The 20,662-nt window shown below is 53.4% G+C and overlaps 8 protein-coding genes across 8 annotated transcripts; 5 read left to right on the plus strand and 3 right to left on the minus strand.

Annotated features, from left to right (window-relative positions):
• Nucleotides 1-508: 508 nt before the first annotated feature.
• BGZ61DRAFT_520818 (uncharacterized protein) lies at nucleotides 509-3,023 on the plus strand (the record flags this gene model as incomplete). The annotated part of the gene is made up of 7 exons (XM_046252464.1): nucleotides 509-581; nucleotides 639-1,340; nucleotides 1,403-1,710; nucleotides 1,765-2,000; nucleotides 2,060-2,245; nucleotides 2,361-2,640; nucleotides 2,740-3,023. The coding sequence occupies exons 2-7, from the start codon at nucleotides 904-906 to the stop codon at nucleotides 3,021-3,023; spliced, it is 1,731 nt and encodes a 576-aa protein (XP_046099895.1). The 5' UTR covers nucleotides 509-581; nucleotides 639-903.
• A 1,007-nt stretch (nucleotides 3,024-4,030) lies between these two features.
• Nucleotides 4,031-6,724, plus strand: BGZ61DRAFT_97828 (thiamine diphosphate-binding protein). The gene is made up of 5 exons (XM_046257286.1): nucleotides 4,031-4,445; nucleotides 4,613-4,714; nucleotides 4,768-4,835; nucleotides 4,888-6,585; nucleotides 6,644-6,724. Exons 1-5 carry the CDS (start codon nucleotides 4,303-4,305, stop codon nucleotides 6,700-6,702), a joined length of 2,070 nt encoding a protein of 689 aa, XP_046099896.1. The 5' UTR covers nucleotides 4,031-4,302; the 3' UTR covers nucleotides 6,703-6,724.
• Nucleotides 6,725-7,900: 1,176 nt separating this feature from the next.
• On the plus strand, nucleotides 7,901-8,963 carry BGZ61DRAFT_536238 (uncharacterized protein; the record flags this gene model as incomplete). Its single annotated transcript, XM_046254363.1, has 2 exons — nucleotides 7,901-8,159; nucleotides 8,263-8,963. 2 exons carry the CDS (start codon nucleotides 7,901-7,903, stop codon nucleotides 8,961-8,963), a joined length of 960 nt encoding a protein of 319 aa, XP_046099897.1.
• An 857-nt stretch (nucleotides 8,964-9,820) lies between these two features.
• BGZ61DRAFT_458054 (uncharacterized protein) lies at nucleotides 9,821-12,318 on the plus strand. Its single transcript, XM_046246708.1, has 2 exons — nucleotides 9,821-10,573; nucleotides 10,625-12,318. The coding sequence occupies exons 1-2, from the start codon at nucleotides 10,312-10,314 to the stop codon at nucleotides 12,046-12,048; spliced, it is 1,686 nt and encodes a 561-aa protein (XP_046099898.1). The 5' UTR covers nucleotides 9,821-10,311; the 3' UTR covers nucleotides 12,049-12,318.
• Nucleotides 12,319-12,624: 306 nt separating this feature from the next.
• Nucleotides 12,625-14,419, plus strand: BGZ61DRAFT_496939 (aldehyde dehydrogenase domain-containing protein; the record flags this gene model as incomplete). Its single annotated transcript, XM_046251075.1, has 6 exons — nucleotides 12,625-12,746; nucleotides 12,811-13,012; nucleotides 13,074-13,240; nucleotides 13,317-13,710; nucleotides 13,764-14,030; nucleotides 14,084-14,419. 6 exons carry the CDS (start codon nucleotides 12,625-12,627, stop codon nucleotides 14,417-14,419), a joined length of 1,488 nt encoding a protein of 495 aa, XP_046099899.1.
• A 448-nt stretch (nucleotides 14,420-14,867) lies between these two features.
• On the minus strand, nucleotides 14,868-15,851 carry BGZ61DRAFT_536241 (uncharacterized protein; the record flags this gene model as incomplete). Its single annotated transcript, XM_046254364.1, has 2 exons — nucleotides 14,868-15,435; nucleotides 15,496-15,851. 2 exons carry the CDS (start codon nucleotides 15,849-15,851, stop codon nucleotides 14,868-14,870), a joined length of 924 nt encoding a protein of 307 aa, XP_046099900.1.
• Nucleotides 15,852-17,363: 1,512 nt separating this feature from the next.
• Nucleotides 17,364-18,675, minus strand: BGZ61DRAFT_536242 (uncharacterized protein; the record flags this gene model as incomplete). Its single annotated transcript, XM_046254365.1, has 2 exons — nucleotides 17,364-18,106; nucleotides 18,186-18,675. The coding sequence occupies 2 exons, from the start codon at nucleotides 18,673-18,675 to the stop codon at nucleotides 17,364-17,366; spliced, it is 1,233 nt and encodes a 410-aa protein (XP_046099901.1).
• A 679-nt stretch (nucleotides 18,676-19,354) lies between these two features.
• On the minus strand, nucleotides 19,355-20,662 carry BGZ61DRAFT_458058 (uncharacterized protein). The gene has a single exon (XM_046246709.1). It carries the CDS (start codon nucleotides 20,627-20,629, stop codon nucleotides 19,376-19,378), a length of 1,254 nt encoding a protein of 417 aa, XP_046099902.1. The 5' UTR covers nucleotides 20,630-20,662; the 3' UTR covers nucleotides 19,355-19,375.

The following is a 20,662-nucleotide window of genomic DNA, read 5'->3' on the forward strand; positions in this document are numbered from 1 at the left end:
TTGGACTTGTCTCTTGCATTTTCCCGATCTTGTTTGTGTGTGTGTATCGGTTGCCCGCATTTTTTATTTTTTATTTTTACACATGTTTTGAGATACCACGGTGTTGAAAGAAAGTCATGGAGGCGGGGCGGGATTTCCAATTGGGCTCACCTGTTTTGTTTTGCTGCGTCGTGGGGGAAAAGAGCGGGATAAATACCTGGACCTGGCAGATACCCCTGTGTGCCAGTTGGCAAATGAGATGAGAGGAGGGAAGGGAAGGAAGGGTGAGGGTGTGTTGGCGCGTTTATATAAGTGCTTGTAGTAGGAAGGTATTAATGAAAGAACTTGGAGATTAAACGTTTGTTCAAAGTGTGATGTGATATGTGAAGGTCTTGAGGAGATATTTGGCTGCAGAGTGGTGTGTATTGATAAGTTGGGGATGTACGCCTTGCATTCTGCCATGCCAGGTCTATATTCGCCACTTGTTTCCTTTTCCTCCCGACGTGACTGAACTTGTAGATGTGCGGACCCTTACTCTATGTGTTACGGTAACTTCTGGTACGGAGTGTAGTGCTAAATGTGCTCTATTGTTCGCAATTACTGTATGTCTTTGATCTATCTGATAATATTGAGTAAAACCTTAAACTAACTCACAACTGAATGTACCGACAGAACATAGGCGTACATTATTTGGTACGTATGCAATCGATAATTGGTAACGACAGCTCACAGCCTGATGGGGCTGAACGTGAGGCACAGTGATGGTGCATGCATAATGCAGCCCTCAGCCTCATTGGGCGTTTTCCTCTCTCGTGACTGCTGACAACACTTTGCGAGCCTTACCCGTGAATCTGGCATCGACATCATCAAACGCATCAAACAAGAACCTTGAATTTCTTTCCCCCCATTGCGCGCGCCCTCGAAATGGCCGAGGTTCTCGGAATCGTGTCTAGCGTCATCACCGTCATTGAGACGGCTGGCAAGTTGGGCTCCAGCGCGATCAAGCTCAAGCAGCTATGGGACGAGGTCCAATATGTCCCCGAGAGCATCAAGAGGCAGATGCAGCACCTCGACATGCTAACACCGGTGCTCGAGGACATGGAATATGAATTCCAGCAGACGCGGAATATGGTACGGAATGACCGTACAGCGAGACGCAGCTTGGAGAATTGCCGCAAGGTTGTTTCGGATCTGGAGGAGTTGGTTGAGGATATGCAGTCACAAGTTACCGGGGCAAAGAAAGGAAGGAGAACGACAGCCAAATTTAAGGTGACGCTTAAGAAAGCCGTGGTTCAAGAATATCACGAGCGTCTCGGGTCTGCGCTGCAGCTGCTTGCTATGTCACAGCAGACATACTTGTTGTGAGTATGAGGATCTCAAAGCAGTCTACCTGAGTGTATGGAACCTTACTAAGAAGTTACAGTGCTTTGACGAGAGCTCAGCCATCGATGATTGTATCCGAGTTCCAGGCGATACAGGCTCAGTCGCGTGAGGCGAATGAATCCCGGGTGCAGGTTGTCGAAGACGAAGCAGATGTTGAAGGGGCTCACCGTCCAGTTCAAGAAGGGGAATCCTGTGCAAGGCAGCAGGTTAGGAGTCGGGCCTCTCAAACCAGATTCCCGTCGCGCAAAACCAGGAGACTCCCTCACCAGAACCCGGGTTTCCTACCGAGACTTGCTTACGAAGTAGCTGAAGCCTGTGATGGGGATTCGGGGTCAGTCACGTCACAAGGTCAGCCACCCACTTGCCAATTTGGTCTTGATGAACCTGCTGACCATCTACCAGTTTATCAAGCGAGACTTCAACTTCCATGGTGGCTAGCCCAGAAAGCATGGGATTTCCAGGCCTACAGATCCTATGATGGATGGAAGATTCAGCTCACGCCATGGTGTACTCGTCCATTTGATAGCATCGTATTTGACTATGCAATAGTTGGAGATACTGACGGACTACTGGCAGCCATTGCGAAGAAAGAAGGCTCTTTGTACGACCGTGATCCGGATGGAGATACCTTGCTTGATGTAAGCTCTTCCTACCTTTCAGTATGTTCGACATGTTCATGTATTGACGGCATCTCTAGTATGCATTGTTCACCCCCCAAATTGACCTATGCATGTGGTTAGTCCACAACGGCCTTAAATTTGAGCAAAGAGCAGAAAATTCGATTGTTTTCCATCAATACATCCGAGGCGATGTCAACATCAGTCTTACGGATGTGCTGGATTTTAACCGGTTTCTCGCGGAGAATGGCGGGTTTGAGGACGAGGTACAGTCGCTTTTCTTCGCTGAAGGTGGAAACGCGTCCTCGAGGCTCTACTTGTCGAGAACAATTTGGAAGCCTCCCAAATTTTGACCAAATTGCGCCAATATCCGGTTTCAAGATATTTAGCTGGGAGCATATTGACCCGGGACTACTTCTGGACATATTGACTAGCCAAGATCTTGTGTCACCAGCACAATTTCGGGCACAGCAGCCCTCAGTCGCAATGAGTTGTTCGTTCGGATATCAATATTTCTCTAGAGCGATTCATATGACAATGGCTGGTGCTGGTCCAGAATGGAGCGACAATATGAGGGCTCTGGCGAGGTGGTTGCTCACTGGAGCTTCTGGGGGGGAAACTGTGCAGGTGATGGCGGGTGGGATGAGTTCATACATTTTATGTATGTGGGGAATGTGTGGATGGATTTGGCGCGATGAAGACTATAATATGCACATTACTGGGCGTTGTTTTCGAACTGCGGTACGGATGTGGCTCGAAGACTTAATGGAGGCGGGCGTTGATCTGGAGGCGTATGGAGAATTGGAAGACGAGTTTCTGGCTGTGGGTGCCATGGAAACGGACTTGGAGTTTCCCGATGGAAGTCTCTATCCGGCATCTATGGGCCCGTACATTGTGTGGGCAGAGTATGGGCCTCGCCCAGAAGATTGGATATTTGAATATGACCCTTGTGTCGAGGAATATGCTGGGGAGTTTTGGTGGGTGTTGGCGAATGAAGAGAGACTGATGCCAGGCCCGATGCCGGGAGGATGGGAGGATGAATAGGGGTTGGATAGGGATGAGATACGAAACTGAATGAACGTCATATGTCAAATGTTTCTAGTGATCAGCATCAACATGTGAAGATGATGAGCTTGCACGGAGCTAGAAGTGATGCCGAAGCCGGAACGCAGTGGTTTATCCTCACATGATTGGGGGCAAAGGACGGAGTTAGATTTAAGATGTGGACTATTGTACTGTATCGTGTTGCTGCTGATAAGATTAGCGACGCAGATTTCTCCATCATTTCATTTCAAGTGGGACAAATCGGGCAGTCATAATTAGACAAGTAACTTGGAACATGACTGACTGCACGTGTATGGAGAGTACGGAGCATGGAGCATGATAGTGGTTATGGCCAATCGCATCCCTGGTAATACAGCTACATTGCATTTACCCAGTGGAAAAAGCCTGGTATGTATTATGGGAATTGCTCCGTAGAGAATGCCGATGCCGCCTGCGAATCGCTTTGGCTGTTCCACCGGAATGGAGCCGCTCACCTCAGACAAATAAGCCTAGCTCGGAGGTACCGTAGGTTTCCCCGCCCGCCCGCCACATCCCGTGTCGCATGTGTCTCAGCGTCCCGCTGCAAAGAGACGGAAAGCTCCAGGGCGCAGAAACGGTGTGCACCCGAGAACGGGGAGTCGGCTCCGGGATACCGACGGGATTCAATTGCTCCTGCCCAGGATGACTCGCGGATGCTGAATGCCCGTTAATCCCGTCAATGTCCCTTCGCTTGGTGGTTCCCTCGGCCAGAGCGACACACACGCAACGCAATGGACAGCTTCCAGCCAATCCAAGCGTTCGTGCTAGTGGCGATATCGGCCATACGCAAGCGCGCTGATTGGTCTGACTCCACCAATCGCTCCTGTTTGGGTTGGTCCCTGTTTGGCATGGCCCGTGCAGCGCCTCAGAGAGTCACAGACAGCGCCCAGAACGACCCTGAGAAGCCCTGGGAAGGAGTCACCCAGCTTCGCTCTCGTGGTCTTACCCCACACGAGCGCCGGTTCCACCCCGGCCACCGGCCGCCCGACCGCTTGTGATATTTTTTTCCCCGGCACGCCCTTTAGACCAGCGACTGGCTTTTGACTCTTTTTTGCCTCCGTCACCATCTCCAGATCGCCCATTTACTGTGCTTCGACTCCAATTGAGTGCTCCCGCGCGGCCTCACTTCCCACCGTTCCTCCCTCGCCGCCTTCCTCAGAGCCCCCGGCTCTCTGGTTCGTCTGCCCACTGACCGTCACCGCCCACCTCCCACCACGCCCCCAGCTCCTCCACCTCCGCGATGCTCCGAACTCGCCAGGCCACCCGCGCCATCAGGGCTGTCGCCCAGGCGCGCGCCTTCACCACCACCACTGCCGCCGCCGCTGTCCAGGCTCCCAAGAAGATCACCGCCGCCAAGCGGAATCAGACGACCACTGCTGCTTCGTAAGTCGCACCATTTCCCCAATCCCAAAACCTCCCACTGGCTGGCCACTACCCCTCGGGTTCCACCTCAAAACACCAGTCTCGAATTTACAGGCTTGACTGCCCGAATGCAACCGCAAAACCAAAAACACACAAGAATACAATCAAACTGACACTCTGTCTAGTAGCAGCCCGGCACGCGATATCCCCAGCCCTGCTTTCAACGCCGACAAGAACCAGAGCCATGTCCAGCCCCTCGTTAACCCCCGGAGGAGTGACATGGATGAGTCGTATGCATCCCATCGCAAGACTACTAGGACCAACTCTGACCACGGTGACACAGATTCATTGGCAAGACCGGTGGTGAAATCTTCCACGAGATGATGCTCCGACAGGGCGTAAAACACGTTTGTACGTTCAATTGCCATTGACTACTTGTGGTAGTCACTAACATGAGTCACAGTCGGATATCCCGGCGGTGCCATTCTCCCCGTCTTCGATGCCATCTACAACTCAAAACACTTCGACTTCATCCTCCCCCGCCATGAGCAGGGTGCCGGTCACATGGCTGAGGGCTATGCCCGCGCTTCCGGCAAGCCTGGCGTCGTCCTCGTCACCTCCGGCCCCGGTGCTACCAACGTCATCACGCCTCTGCAGGATGCCCTCTCCGACGGAACCCCTATGGTTGTCTTCTGCGGTCAGGTCGTCACCTCCGCTATTGGTAGCGACGCGTTCCAGGAGGCCGATGTCATTGGAATCTCCCGTGCTTGCACTAAGTGGAATGTCATGGTTAGGAACGTGGCCGAGCTCCCCCAGCGTATTAACGAGGCTTTCGAGATCGCCACCAGCGGACGACCCGGCCCTGTCCTTGTTGATCTTCCCAAGGATGTTACTGCTGGTATTCTGCGACGAGCCATTCCTACCGAGACTGCCCTACCTTCTCTCCCAAGTGCCGCTTCCCGCGCCGCCATGGAGATTACCAAGAAGCAGCTTACTTCTTCCATTAAGCGTGTAGCCGAGCTCGTCAACATCGCTAAGAAGCCCGTCATCTATGCCGGCCAGGGTGTGATCCTCTCTGAGGGCGGCACCCAGCTCCTCAAGGAGCTTGCTGACAAGTGCTCCATTCCCGTCACCACTACCCTCCAGGGTCTCGGTGGCTTTGACGAGCTTGACGAGAAGTCCCTGCACATGCTCGGCATGCACGGCGCTGCCTACGCCAACATGGCCATGCAGGAGGCCGATCTTATTATTGCCCTGGGTGCTCGTTTCGATGATCGTGTAACTGGCGCTATTGCCAAGTTCGCTCCTGCCGCCAAGGCTGCTGCTGCTGAGGGCCGTGGTGGTATCGTCCACTTCGAGATTATGCCCAAGAACATCAACAAGGTTGTACAGGCCACCGAGGCTATTGAGGGCGATGTTGCGACCAACATAAAGCACCTCTTGCCTTACCTCGAGCCCCGCTCTATGGACAGCCGAAAGGAGTGGTTCGGCAAGATCAAGGAGTGGAAGGCCAAGTGGCCCCTGTCCGACTACGAGCACGCTGATCCTGAGCGCCCCGGCCTCATCAAGCCCCAGACCCTGATCGAGGAGCTGAGCAACCTGACCGCTGACCGCAAGAGCGAGACCTACATCGCCACCGGTGTCGGCCAGCACCAAATGTGGACTGCTCAGCACTTCCGATGGAGGCACCCCCGATCCATGATCACCTCTGGTGGTCTGGGTACTATGGGCTTCGGTCTGCCCGCCGCCATTGGCGCCAAGGTCGCCCAGCCTGATGCCCTCGTTATCGATATTGATGGTGATGCCTCCTTCAACATGACCCTGACTGAGCTCTCCGCCGCAGCCCAGTTCAACATTGGTGTCAAGGTGATTGTCCTCAACAACGAGGAGCAGGGTATGGTGACCCAGTGGCAAAACCTCTTCTACGAGGACCGATATGCCCACACCCACCAAGCCAACCCCGACTTCATGAAGCTCGCCGATGCCATGCACGTGCAGTGCCGCCGCATTTCCAAGCCCGAGGAGGTTGTTGACGCTCTGAAGTGGCTGATCAACACTGACGGCCCTGCCCTCCTTGAGGTTATGACCGACAAGAAGGTTCCCGTGCTGCCCATGGTGCCCGCCGGATCCGCCCTGCACGAGTTCCTCGTCTATGATGGAGGTACGTAATGATATTGCAACAAGAATATAATGTGTATGAATGCTAACTCCTCTCACAGTCAAGGATAAGAAGCGACGCGCGCTGATGCGTGAGCGTACTGGCGGTCTCCACGGCTAAATTTCACCTGTGACTCAAGTTCCAGGCACTTTTTTGTCTGATATCAAGTCATTTCTGGATTTCCATGTTTTTTTTTTACCTCTTCATTCATCACCATGCGGAGTTTAGGTGCTTGCCGGGGGGAGCGGATTTGGGCATAAAAATCGAGATGCACAAAAATTGGAGACTGGATCGCATTAACTTGGTTAATCCGTGCGGAGGACAACGGGTTCGAGGCTTGCTGTGATGTTTCGTCCCATGTCTGCAGGAAGAGGTGGAACAGAAGCCCCAACCACGAGACAGAAAGGTCATCACATTTCCGGGTATCAATGAACCCGTGTTGTATATAGCACGCAATGAATGCAGTGCATGATTCTAGGATCAAAATGAATGTCCTTGTGCATAAATCCACGACACTGTTGTTTATTCTCAGGTGAATCTGTGATCCGAAGAGATGTGGGCGAAGGTCATGAATCCCGTCAATGAAAAGGAACTTCACACACCGTCAAGGAGGTTTCTGCTACCCCTTGCATTCCCCTGCGTCCAAGAGCCTCGTTATGCTTTTACAGAGGTTGGGCCATGTAGGGATGGATTGGGGGCGGAAAAGAAGAGGGGCGGGCGCGATCTCAAATTTCCGAGGAGTGAACCATGTGGACTTGTGGCTGTGGCTTTCAGCTGGTGTTGCTGCCCATGTGAATACAATGCCAAAAACTGGTGACTTAATTATTGACTCTAGATCAATGACGTATTTGTCTTGTCTTTTTGATACACTAAGCGGGTTGCCGTGGTGCAAATGCCTTGCAATGACAAGCCAAGCTTTTGTCAGGCAATATATCCTCCGCATCACGGATATTTTCCACCGTTTTTAGCCCCTGGCAATCCCCAGAAAGGGACAAGGTGCTGTCAGCTAATTCCCAAATCCGGGCATATCTTAGCCCTGGAAGCAGGCAGAGCGACGGGAGCCCTGGTTAGTGCTTAGATCATCAATCAATATCGTCCGGTCGCCTTAGTGTCCTGGGGTTGGGGAGCGCTGTGCTAAGACATCAGTCTCATTTACGCGATTAGCCGACATCATGCTTTGGTTTAGGGATGGCTGGGCCCATTCTGCATTCTTCTGTAGTCCCTCATTCTCAATGCTCTGGGCTACGTTTTCTGGACGTCGCAGAATGTGGGCTGGCGACGCACTTCGGCCGCATCACCATCAACAGGCCTCTTCAATATGCTGCACAGCCTGTTGGCCATCGCCAACCTGACTGCCCTGACGACGGCTCGATGCTACTACCCCGACGGAAGCGAGGCGACTGAGCGGGAGTATGAGCCCTGCGGCGGAGTCAACACGACGTTTTCGACGTGCTGCGTGTTCAGTGACGGCGAGGAGTGCCTGCCCAACGGACTGTGCACATACCCGGGGCATTACGACTATCGAGGGGCCTGTAACAACGAGGATTGGGAGGGTTGTGCAGAGATTTGTCCTACGAGTGAGTTCTGTCCTGGTTGGGCTTACGGAAGGAGTTCTGGTGGTGGGATATCAGGTGGTCTTGGGAAGATAGGACGAGGACTACGCTGACCAACTCTTCATAGCATCAAGCGATGGATGGGTCCAAGTTAAACAATGCACGACCGATGGATATTGCTGCAATGTCGAGCGGGAGGGAAACTGTTGTGAAGACGGCACCGATCGATTTAGCCTCGAAGAGCGGCCTTCAACGAGGTCCTCCATGGCCCCCAGCACATCGACGACCGCTATAGCAACCTCCCCGGTGACCGAGACGGCCGACGTACCGAATAGCAAGTCTACGGATGCAATGGCAATTGCCAAACCCGCCAAAAGGTCGTCCGTTGACAAGTCGAGTTCCACGCCCGTGGGACTTGTCGCGGTTGGCGTTGTCGGCGGCGTTCTGGGAGTGGTGGGAATCGGACTGTGGGCTTTCCTGCGGCAGAGGAGGAAAAAGGCGGCATTGGCTGGTCTTACCGCGTCAGGCTCCAAGTCAGTATCCGGCTCGGAGCTGAGTGAAATCAAGGAGGTAAGGAGGCCGAAGAGGAAAAGGCCGAAGCCGAATCGGCCGGTGGAACTGGACGCTGGGCCGGACCATGTGGTTGCCGAGGCGGAGGGAGACTCGCCACGGCACGCTGAGCGGCGGAGAGAGGCGCGGAGGATGAAGAAGGCGAGGCTGAAATGGATCGCGGAGCTAGATGCCGGGCCGGGCCAGGTCATCGCCGAGGCGGATTCCCGGCCGGTCCATGTTAAACGCAGGGAGGAGGTGCATGAGATGGCGGCATGAGAGCTGTCCTGGCTGCATGACGCTTACGCAGAACAATAGTGAAACAGATAGACAACGACCAGTTACAATAGAGGCGCTGCACGGAAGGCCACTCGCCCGTTCCCCCTTGCTTGGCCATCGGCGATCCTTTGCTCTCTCTTCTCGCATTCACAACCACCATCCGCGACTGAAAAGTGACACGCCTTCCCCCCCCCCCCCAAAGCGCAAACCAACCCTTGGCAAACAGCGGTGGGGGTTTCTAATCCAGCCCTGTCTCAAGTAGCGGACGATCCATTCGCCCAAGGCCAGGCCCAGACCGCGGCTGGGCGACGCCGACAGAGAGACCTGCGGCTGGGCAGGCAACCTAGTTTTGCACAATGCCGAATCACGAGTGCGAGAGGATGCTGCTAGCTGAGCCGTGTTCCGCTTCGGGCGGCTTGCCTGGCTGCGTGGCTTGCTGTCGGCGAGATAGAGACGGTGGCGGATGGCGCTCGGCTGTGGGATGTATGACATGTCGCATTCTTGGCCGTCTCTGGCGCGCCGTCATGTTGGTCCGTCGGCTGTGAGTTCCCTCCTCCCGCAGTCGTCGTTCATTCTCTCTTTGAAGCTTATGTGCGCTGGGAGTGTTGAGACTTTTTACAGCGTTGATACAGCGTTTATTGTGTCGTTTGATCCGCATCAACTTACACGCCGACATGGGCATGCAGCAACAGCAGGAGCAGCAGCAGGAGCAGCAGCAGGAGCAGCAGCAGGAGCAGCAGCAGCAGCAGACGGTCCAGACGCAACAAGTACACTAGGGACAGCAAGGCCACCTCGCTACCAAGCTGCCGGGTCGCCAAGTGCTGTTTATGGTGGTGGTGGTGGTGGTGTCCGAGTCCTGGACTATTTGATAGGCGGCCAATATTCGTTGCTTTTTGTAAGTGATTTGTCAGTTGATCTACCTTCCAGTCACCATCCTGCAGCACTGATGGACATTAACACTCCAGTTTCTTGCTCCGGAGCAACCTGATTGGCGACAAACCTGCATTGTGTTGGCCCTAGTCTCTCGTCTATTTGGCGCTTGGTAGTTGTCTCGTAGGACAATCCCAATTTGTCAAGTTGAAGGCCTAGACCGGCTCAACGCCACCAACCAAGCCACCGGTATTCAGCTCGTTGGGAATGCCCATATCTAGGCCTCTTGTTCTCGCCGTCTCTCGTTTCTTGATCGTTTGTGTCATTCTTCCTTAAAATCTCGTGGTTCTCCATCACTTGCCTGCTTGTTCATTCCTTAGAGACTGCACTACATTTGAATCTGCCGGCCTAGCCCAGAACCAACCTCTCTTCTTCACCTCTCTTGACTAAGACTTCAATCGAGACACTACTCGAAATTATGCGCACCTGGGTCCTCCTTGTGGCGCTCGCCACGTCCGCCTTTGCCTCAAGCTGCTACTACCCGGACGGCAACAAGGCGGACGACTACGACTACCAGCCATGCGGCAGCTCGGTCACGACCTTTTCGACCTGCTGCTACTTTGGCGAGGGAGACGTCTGCTTGGAGAACGGGCTGTGCAAGGTCCCCAACAAGTACGACTACTACCGTGCTGCCTGCGCGAACAAAGACTGGTCCGGCTGTCCGGAGGTGTGCATGGATGGTAAGTTGTGGCCTCCCGTACAGGTGTTGATGCCCACTGACACTCTCAAAGAAGATCCCGACAACTGGCTCGCGGTCGAGAAGTGCGGTGAAAACAAGTACTGCTGCCCGTCGAGCGGCTCCAGCTGCTGCACGAACGGTGCCAAGATCTACACTCTGAATGCCACGAACCCGCGCGCCAGCGGCTCAAGTGCCACGGCGAGCAGCGGCAGCGACAGTACCAGCACCGCCTCAAGCTCCAGCCAGACGACAACTTCAGAGGCAAGCTCCGGCCGCAGGAAACCCCCTGTAGGGATTATTGTTGGTACTTTGGTCGGCGGCACGGCACTTATTATATTTTGTGCTGTTTGCTGGGGCTGCTATTTCCGACGCCGGAGCGGGCCGCTACCACCAGGGGCGACGGCCAGAATACCGGCTGGAATGGTACTCCCCGATAGAAAACCCAGAGACCGTGGCGGTGATGACAGACGGAGCCCCGTGGGCCCCCAAGTGATCCTGGCAGAAGTTGAAGGCGCAGGAAAGGTCTTGACCTCAGTCGAGTTGAAGCCCGTCGCCGGCACTGGCTTCGACGAGAAGAAGCCGTTCTACGTGCAGTCGACTCCAAGCCCGGTCCAGAACTCCCACCAGCAAGGCATCGCAGAGGCCCCGGGAAGCATGGGAACTACCTTCACCGAGGTCGATTCTACGCCCGTCACTCAGGCTGCCCTTGACGAGAAGAAGCCGTTCTACACGCCGCCGGCTTCCAGTCCCGCGCAGCATGTTCAACAGCCCCCGCCACAGGGTGTCACAGAGGTGGAAGGCGAGTCGAACCCCATACCGCTCCCTCATGTTGAAGAGGGGCTGTACCGTAGGGGGGTGACCCCGGAGCCGGATCAAGGATGGATCCGTCGGCCTCGTGGGGGATCTGTCGGTACGAGGGTTGAAGGCAGCGCAGGCGAGGCGTTCACCGGAGTAGCTTCCAATCCCGGCACCCATGATGCCCACGCCGCGCACGTTGCGGATTTCGGACAATGGGCTTTAGCAGACCCCGGGCAACAGGTTCACCAGTTCCCGCCGCAGGGCGTCGCACAGGCTGGCGGTGGCTTCAGAATCATCACTCCCGCGGTCGAAACCAACCCTGGTGATCAGTTCAACTTCCACGCGAGCAATCCATTCAACGGAGATATGACTTCCGCCGCGTTTGCCCATCACAGTGCTGGATGCACCGCCCATCGGCCCCAGATGTTGGTCGCCGTTCCACAGGATCAACTTGAGCAACTTGAGCAATTCTGGCAGTCCAACAGCTACTCCCCGCTGCCACGACACCAGATGACACCAGAGGCAGCCACCCCTGCGATGAACCTCTATCCTGCAGAGGCACTCGCTGCCCAGGCCCAGAGACTCCAGCAAGCCGCAGCTGAGGCGCAAGGCAACCCGAGCATGGTGTTCACTGAGACTGATTCGAGACCCGTCAATCCTGCCAACCCTACTTCTTAGTTGAATGGGTTTCACGTGCAGACGATCTCGAGCTTGGGGCGACAGAAGTCGCCGGTTTATGAGGTGGCGTAGGAGATGAGATGTTGTTAGCTCACTGGTGGAGGGTGTGGTATGTCGTTGAGAGAAGGAGATGGGATAAAATTGTGTATGGGAGCTTTGGTGGTCTGTATTGAGCTGCTTGCGCAGGTCATCAAAGTATTTCTATAGCTTGACTAGTAAGGACTTGATTTCAGGAGCTGTTGCTTATGTCTACGGGCTTTTATTTTGACGAGCATCAGTCCCATACACTGACATCGCAAAGGCCGCTTCTCGCCATCTCCATCGTCAATCAGAGCCCACACTCTCCCATTGGATCAAGCTGTAGCTTGTGTCCCCTCGCATCATTCCTCATGTAGCACGCATAATTCGGTTTAGATCGGCTGCACCCCGCCTTTGGCGGCACATGGCTGATAGCGCAATACGTCAGCATGCGTTATCGCAGCTTTAATGGGCGATTTAAGAATACTTCCGAGCGGTAGTCATTCTTCTCAACCCTTCCGCGTTCATTCTGCTGAACAGCATTCACTCGAATTCACTATGGCGTCTCCAGTCGAAATTTCGTTGCCCAACGGGCTCAAGTACAGCCAGCCCACGGGGCTCTTCATCGACAACGAGTTCGTGCCCGCTGCTGGCGAGAAGTTCGTCGTCATCAACCCCGCGTACGTTCGATAGCCATTCTTATCTCCCTTGACAGAGCACTGCTAAGACGGGCTGAAATCGCAGGACGAACGAGGAGGTCATTACTCTGCCAGGCGCCTCCGAGGAAGATGTCGATAAGGCTGTGGCAGCTGCTCGTCGGGCTTTCGAGGGAGAATGGTCGGAGCTTGCGGCTGTTGATCGAGGGGCCTTCTTGTACAAGCTTTCGGAGCTGATCGACCGCGATCGGAAGCTTCTCGCCAGCATTGATGCATTCGATAATGGCAAGGTATGTCGAGTTCTCACATGAGTGTTATACAATGCTGATGATGCTTTCTGGTGGTTTCTAGACATATACCGACGCTCTCGAGGGTGATCTCGATGAGTCCTACAACGTCTTCCGGTACTACGCCGGTGCTGCTGACAAGATCACCGGCCGCACGATTGAGACGTCGCCAGCCAAGCTGGCATATGTGCTGCAGGAGCCTCTCGGAGTCTGCGGTCAGATTATTCCCTGGTACGTCTCGTTGGATAGACTCTTGCGGCGCTGGCGAGATCCGCCGAAGACGACCGAAGTTCTGACATCACCACAGGAATTTCCCCTTCATGATGCTCGCCTGGAAAGTCGCGCCAGCCCTCGCCTGCGGAAATACAGTTGTCCTCAAGCCCGCTGAGCAGACCCCGCTGTCGGCTCTCTACTTCGGCAAGCTTGTCATCGAGGCCGGCATCCCGCCGGGCGTCGTGAACATCATCCCCGGCATCGGCTCCGTCTCCGGCAAGGCTCTCGCCGGGCATATGGGCGTAGACAAGATCGCCTTTACGGGCAGCACCAACACTGGCAGGGCTATCATGAAGGCCGCGGCCAACAATCTCAAGAACATCACGCTTGAGTGTGGTGGCAAGAGCCCAAGTATCGTGTTTGAGGATGCGGATCTCGATCAGGCCGCCAAGTGGTGCCATTCCGGCATCATGTACAACCAGGGCCAGGTAGGTCTCGAATCCTCTCAACGAGGAACTACTTACTTAGACGAGCCTTCTAGGTCTGCACTTCTACATCCCGAATCTACGTCCACGAGGCTGTCTACGAGGATTTCCTCAAGCGATTCGTCGAAATCACAAAGGAAAACGCAAAGGTCGGCGACCCTTTCAGCAGCGAGACCTGGCAAGGTCCTCAAATCTCCCAAGTCCAATACGACAAGATTTTGTCGTACATCGACGAGGGAAAGGCTGCTGGAGCGCGCCTCCTGCACGGCGGTTCGAAGCACGGTTCTGAGGGTCTTTTCATTGAGCCGACTGTTTTCGCTGATGTATGCACAACCTGTGTTGGTGTTGGGTCAACATCAGCTAACCTGCGACACAGACAACCGAGGAAATGAAGATCGTCCAAGAGGAAATCTTTGGGCCCGTCGTGGCCATTGCCAAATTCAGCACCGAGGCCGAGGCCATCGCCAAGGCCAACGACACGTCGTACGGCCTCGCGGCTGCGCTCTTCACAGAGAAGATCTCCAAGGCGCACAAAGTCGCGCGCAAGCTGCAGGCCGGCATGGTGTGGATCAACTCATCGGGCGACTCGCACTTTGGCATCCCCTTTGGTGGGTACAAGTCCTCGGGCATCGGACGCGAGCTGGGCCAGTATGCACTGGATGCATACACGCAGTCCAAGGCGGTGCATGTGAACTTGGGGACGCAGCTCTAGGGTCAAGGTCAGTTGCAGGGCGTCTGGGGATTTCTTGTCACTTTATGAAGTAGGCGGATCGTAATGTCAGTACGCAAAGCCTCATGAATATTTCTAACTTGACTCTCGTAGCGAGGAGGATATTTGTAACAAAAATGCGGCCAGAAATACATGAATTTAACACTAGTGACCCATACAAGCTGCAACCTGATCCAAAGAACGACAAGTGAAGGTCTGTCTGAAGATGAGAACAAGGAAATTGATAATATGCTGATAAGTGATGCTCCATGCTCCATGCTGTACCTCGTACTGGAACCCGCGGGGACAAGATGATTGGCCCATGAAATGTTCATTAGCCATCCTGCCCAAGTCCATCTGATGGCTTGTGCCAGTAGTTCAAGTTGAGGCATTCAGAGTGTCGTTCCTTCACCAATCCATAGCCTCTCTCCCCGATCGGACAGCCGAATACTTACGGCAGCTCAGGCCTGAGTGTATGTGGGTTCGCATGATCGTAGAGCTCGACAGGCGAAATAATATCCGGCGATAGCTCGTCCTTTGGCGGTTCGGGGAGAGGAGTGCGGATTGTCCTTCGTTTCCTGAGAAAAAGGAACACCGCTGCTGCGATGATGGCGACGAAGACAACACCTGCTGCCGCACCGATTCCGGCCTTGGCACCTATCGACAACCCGCTATTTGTGAACGATTCGCCATCCGCGTGCGAAGTGGCAGAAGTGCTAGCTGCAACTGTCTGCGCCGAGAGCCCGCTGGCTGTATCCGAAGTCGGCGTGGATCTCGTGGTGATGTCGGTCGATTGGAAATTGAGCTGGAATAGTGGTGCGAAGATTGTTACGGCGCGGAGAGTTGAGGTTGCCACTTCGCTAGAGAATGTCTCCGTATAGGTCATAGGCAGTTCGAGATAGCTGAACCCGTTGCTCTTGCCCGCACTGCACTGAACTGTTGCGAAGGATCCAGTGGTTGCAACGCTATAGCAAGTCTGGGCTGGGTCATATCCCGGATTGTATTTGCATTGGAAACCCCTACACATGAATGAGACACGTCCTGGAACAGGCTGGAAGAAGCAATTGGTTTGGACTCACGTCGGGCAACATCCAACGACTGTTTCATGCTTTAGCACTGAGAACTGGAATGGAAAGCCCCCCTTTGCACTTCCCGTGGCGACACATCCCGTAGCATAACCCGCGGGACATGAGATTCCCGGCGAGTAGAAGCCCCAACCGTACAGCGCCGCTTCTGTATATACTGATGAGTTAGTGCGGTCCGGCCAGCAGTTTGCGTTGTCCTGCACGCCTTGGTCGTTGAGGATGTTGTCGCTACACGTCTGAGCCTGCCAGCCAAACCCACAGTTCTCGCATGCTTGGACGACAACGGTGCAGCTCGCTGGGTATGTAAACTCGGTCGTGAGCGGTCCGAGATTCGTTCGCGGCGAGGTCATTTTGGTAGCGGTCGACGGGTGCGCATTGGTATGAGTGGTGAGGACGAAGAAGGATGTAATTGTGATTGAAGCCGCTTCTCCCGGAACAACGAGGGAACAGGCGTTCTTGTGTATGCCGAGAAGGAACAATATTCTTTCCCTGCAGCCTTCCACGTGATGCTGTACATGTTCGTTCCGTCCCGTATTGCTTCTTCCGCGTAGGAGAAATTAGCAGTCTTACTGCGTCTGCACGCTTAAGACATGCGTAGCCGGAGGAGCCAGCCTCGCTCCCGGATTGGCTACGGATACCCAGTAGGCGCGCGGTTAGTTAGCGAGCTGGTTCCTACATACGCCTTTTCCTTTTTTCCTTTTTGTTGAGGCCTTGTTCTCTTTCAGCTGTCTTGGCGTTCGGTACGGCGAAAGGGGGCGCCACGCTGGACATTAGATGGCGCCGAGGATCCCTGGCGCAACTTGGGAATGCTGTCACTACCGACACTCACGACTATGTAATAACTTAGCTCCATACATGTCACTCCAGCTGTCGGGAAACTTAGCCTGCTATAATGGCCAAAAAACCGACCAGTTTGTTATGTTGTCAGGAGCGGAGTGGTCTCTTCTCGTTGCACCATCAGTTCAGCTGTAAGCACGTCTCAGCCACACACGTAGCTCCGGCGGTTGCACACGCACGCAGCTCTCATCCAGTCACACACACATGATCCGAAACAGGCTGCATCAAAGTCTGGGTCACGCCGTCAGGGTTTGGGCCGAGTGAAAGAAGAGAAATCTTGAAAGTGCAGAAGTGCACTGACTTCTTGGACCGCCACCGCCAATCTCGACCCCGGTATTCTATCATTTTCTCGTGTCGAGGCTGAGAGACTGTCTCTGATTTTGTGACGCATTTCGAGGCGGTTGGCGCAGCCTGATGTTACGTAAATTCAGCTGGTGTTGTATCCAATCACCATGCAAAATTATTGTATGAGGTGTCTGTTCCAGAGACGTATCTTTTTAACCCCCAAACATCGCGTTGTGAACAGAGTAGACATCGGGACCTTCCTCCATTTAAGTGCCCCCTTGTCTTTACTTTTGAATCTGCAATTGCTGGATTTGCACGAGGATCCGAGCGGATTTCTTCATGTGATTTAATATGCCTTGCCTCGTGGGTAAATTGAGTGCATTTGTTGCCACGACCGTCAGCGGGCTGAAATCATTGGTGAGGCTGTATATCTCTTTAGAAGCACCATTTGGATAAAAAATTGCAAAGCGTTTATGTTACTGTTGTATCAAGCAATATGAGTGGTGTAAAGCCATAGTGAAGTGAGTTTTGTACTTGGCCTTGTCCTTGACAACATTCGTATTGCTGCCACCGCTGATTCTAGCATGGGAAATAATAACCGTTTCCATTAAACAGTCGAGGCCAAATTCAACTAAAACAAGTTCATAGAGATACGCCAACCCTGTATTGATAGGCCGAATCCCAGCATCAGTAGAGCTATAAGTATGCAAGTGTATTTACAAACTGACCCCTATTCCCCCTCAAGTGATGCATCCGACTGGAATCGCGAAAATCCTGATCGGTATGTCGTTGGAAGGAAATGCCTTTAGCCACAAGAAAGGTCCATTTGCAGTCTGGTCGGCCTCGGAAAAATACCACGGATGGAGAGTGTTCTCGCGGGACTGGCAGGTTATTTCAAAGGTACCGGGATGGACTTGGCAGTAGATGGTGTTGTAATGAAAGGTAGACTTAACGTCTTCCTCGCTCCGTAGTTCAATAAAAGGTGAAACCACAACTTGGTGCATGACCTTGCCAACAGATCCGCCATCAAGAGGACGGAGTCTGCTGCCCCTGTCAAACTGGAACAGCGTCCTGAGGACACTGCCTAACGGCGCCAGGACGGCCCTGTCGCGGTCGATATATACCAAGCGTCCATCCACATTTCCGCCTTGAGCGATGAGATTCAGCTTGCAAAACTGGGTAGGCCCAGTAACGAACGTCGTTGACGTCTCCGTAATAGTGCTCGTCAATGTTGTTGTCGTCATCGCTGTTAAAAGCGGTTCCCGGATCGATGTTATAGTGACATACGATGTGTAGTATGATGTTTTCTTAACCCTGTCTGATCTAGTTCGGGTGGTTCTGGTCGTGATATGTTCGAATTCTCTGGTCGTTTCTATCATGGCGGTCGGCGTGGACTGTATCGTGTAGATTTCCGTTTCGGTTATGAGAGGGGACTCCGTCGCGCCAATGCATGAACATGCTGAGGAGTAGTCGGAAACGACGCCTGTAGGATTCCGTATTAGCAAGGTGTCGAAATCTGGAGCTGCCCATCAATCGGCCGCATGTTTTAGCCCAGTACTGACCTGAACAACCAGAGGCATACGTCGGAATCGGGGCTGTGTAGTATAGTTTCCCCTCTGTAGGAGGCGCAACAAAACTGGTCACGATAACCGATGAAACTGATGTCGTTGTGAGAGTTGTAGTAGTGGTTTCTGTAGCCGTGATTGTAGTCGTCAATTGAAGAGGAAGAGTTTTTACGGGCACGGTGGTGGAATGCGTATAGTCGTGTTTGGTGAAGGTTTCCTTTATGATAGAATCCGTAATCGTGTAAACTATTACTTCCGTGACCGGTGTCTCGATTTCCTTCGTTGTTATAATCGTCGTGGTGGTAGTCTCGGCGCCTTGCTGGAAAAAAGAGATGCAGTCTCGGCTTGCTGCACCGCGCGAGTTCACATTTCTCGACATCACGCCGCCCAGGCACTCGTCCAAGACGCATTCCTTGGCAGAGCACCTGGCGACGAGGAAAAATGCAGCATGGACAAGTCCTAGCGCAGAAGTTTTGAGGCTGACCATGTTGTTTGAGATGGAGCTCCTCTGGCTCGGATCGTGTCGCATGAAAGGATGCAGTTATGTGATGAGGCCGCTCGGCTTTTTTCATCATCGTGCAGGGCTTGTGGATCATTGTACCTTGCTGGCTGGAACTGGCAAATTCTGCTGGTTCAGCAGCCAGGCAGAATCTTTAGCTGTGATGAAGGTTATCGAGAACCTAAACATGCACGGGAACATACCTTGTGTGGCACATAGCGCTTGGCAGTGACACCTTTGTTTACATATTCCCACCGAGTCTGAGATCGGAATATTGTGGCTGTAAGGATGGTTATTATTAGGAATGAAATTGGCTTCATCTCTTGCGTACTTTTGAGATTTGGAGCACTATATTTAAAAATGCCGGAAGATAATACGTAAAGGTCGCTGAAAATGGTGACCTTTCCTTGTATCGGTCGTCGGCGCAAGGCCGAGAAAGTAGTGGTAGACTTGAAAAGCCGACAAAGAATTCACCAAAGACTCTTTGGACATAGGACGGCGACTGGTATCGCCGCCGCTGTTGGCAAGTGCATTCAGATTCTGAGACACAGCTTCGTTTCTGAAACATAGAGAATTGGACCTTCATTTTGGAGACAGACTCTGTTGATACTGCGGTGGATGATGTTGTAACCATCCTCGCATCTCGGTTCCCGTTGACCTCAGGTGTATTAATAGTGGCTCCGCTACTTCACCAATACCCCTCGTTCCTCCTGAGTCTGGTCAACCCTTGTTGCTGCTCCTCCATCGCCAACATGACATTTCTCGAAGACGTGGCCCTGACCGAAACACTCTCCTTCCACAATTCTTTGTCCGCGACCTTGGCTCCTTGTCCCTTCAAGTCGGCCGGCGCAGGCGAGCTCCACGCCAACGCCAACAAGTCCTGCAAGTCACCCCATGCCGCAACAGTGTTCGATCTTCGACACATGACAACAATCCAATATAGGAACAACATAAAAATGTATGCGAAGATGACGGTGAAAGCAAAAGTCATGGCACCTCCTGGTTGTCCATATCCATACCCAAATCTCTCTGCGTCGAAATCGAGCGTTGCGTACTCTCTCTTCGTCTGCTCGAGATACTTAGATGCCGACATGTTCAATTCGGTTACTTGGCCGTTAGAATTAATTCTAGTGCCATTAGGAAGGACCTCGAAATCGCCTCTGCTTGGACCTTGGCGGGTAGCAAGATCAATCGCAAATATGCTGCCGTTGCCTGAGTCACTAGGTCGCAGCAGTGCCGGTAATGACCCTGCTCCTATCCGAGCAATGGCATCGGTGACAATGGCACCGGTGAATTTCTCCATAACGACTCGCACCGTATCATCCCCATTTGAGCCAAAAGTGTCGTCCCTGGAGCTTCCGGGGCCAAAGAAATACCACTCACCAGTGGCGTTGGTGTATGTCATCAGCATTGCGTAGAAGAGCGAGCCAACGTTGTGGAATACCTCTGCGGTGTCATTGCTAGCTGTTGAGTTGCTAGCTTCGCTGTCATGGTCCCCAAGGCTGAGATATTGTAACCAAGAGTATTTAACGCGAATGACAGGCCCGACAACGGCTTTTCGGTGATCCTTCTTCCAGTCATCTTCATCGCCGAAGATTCTCAGATTGGTAATGTTGGTTTCAACGAGATCAGTGTTGCCTGGATCGACCACCATGGTGGAGGGCATCCAGTGGGCCATGAAGCTACACGTAGCGACACGCATACCTAAGGAGTCTTCGGCTCCGTACAAGTACGGCAGCCGTGCCGAGAATACCAAGGAAGACAAAGTTGCCTTGTCAGGATCGGGGTCATCCGCTATCACATCAAATCCGTAATAGACACCGGTCTGGTTTTGCCACTGGGTGTCGGTCGCAGCCCAGTTCTGGAGCTGGTTCCTCATACGGGGGCAATAGTCGTCATTGCTGGCCGAGAAACAATTCAGAGAACTGGACGGATAAATCATATCTGGGACGTCGGCGGCGCTTTTGTAGTCTTG

Source organism: Ilyonectria robusta, assembly GCF_021365365.1.
Source record: "Ilyonectria robusta strain PMI_751 chromosome Unknown BGZ61scaffold_20, whole genome shotgun sequence".
NCBI classification, from domain to species: domain Eukaryota; kingdom Fungi; phylum Ascomycota; class Sordariomycetes; order Hypocreales; family Nectriaceae; genus Ilyonectria; species Ilyonectria robusta.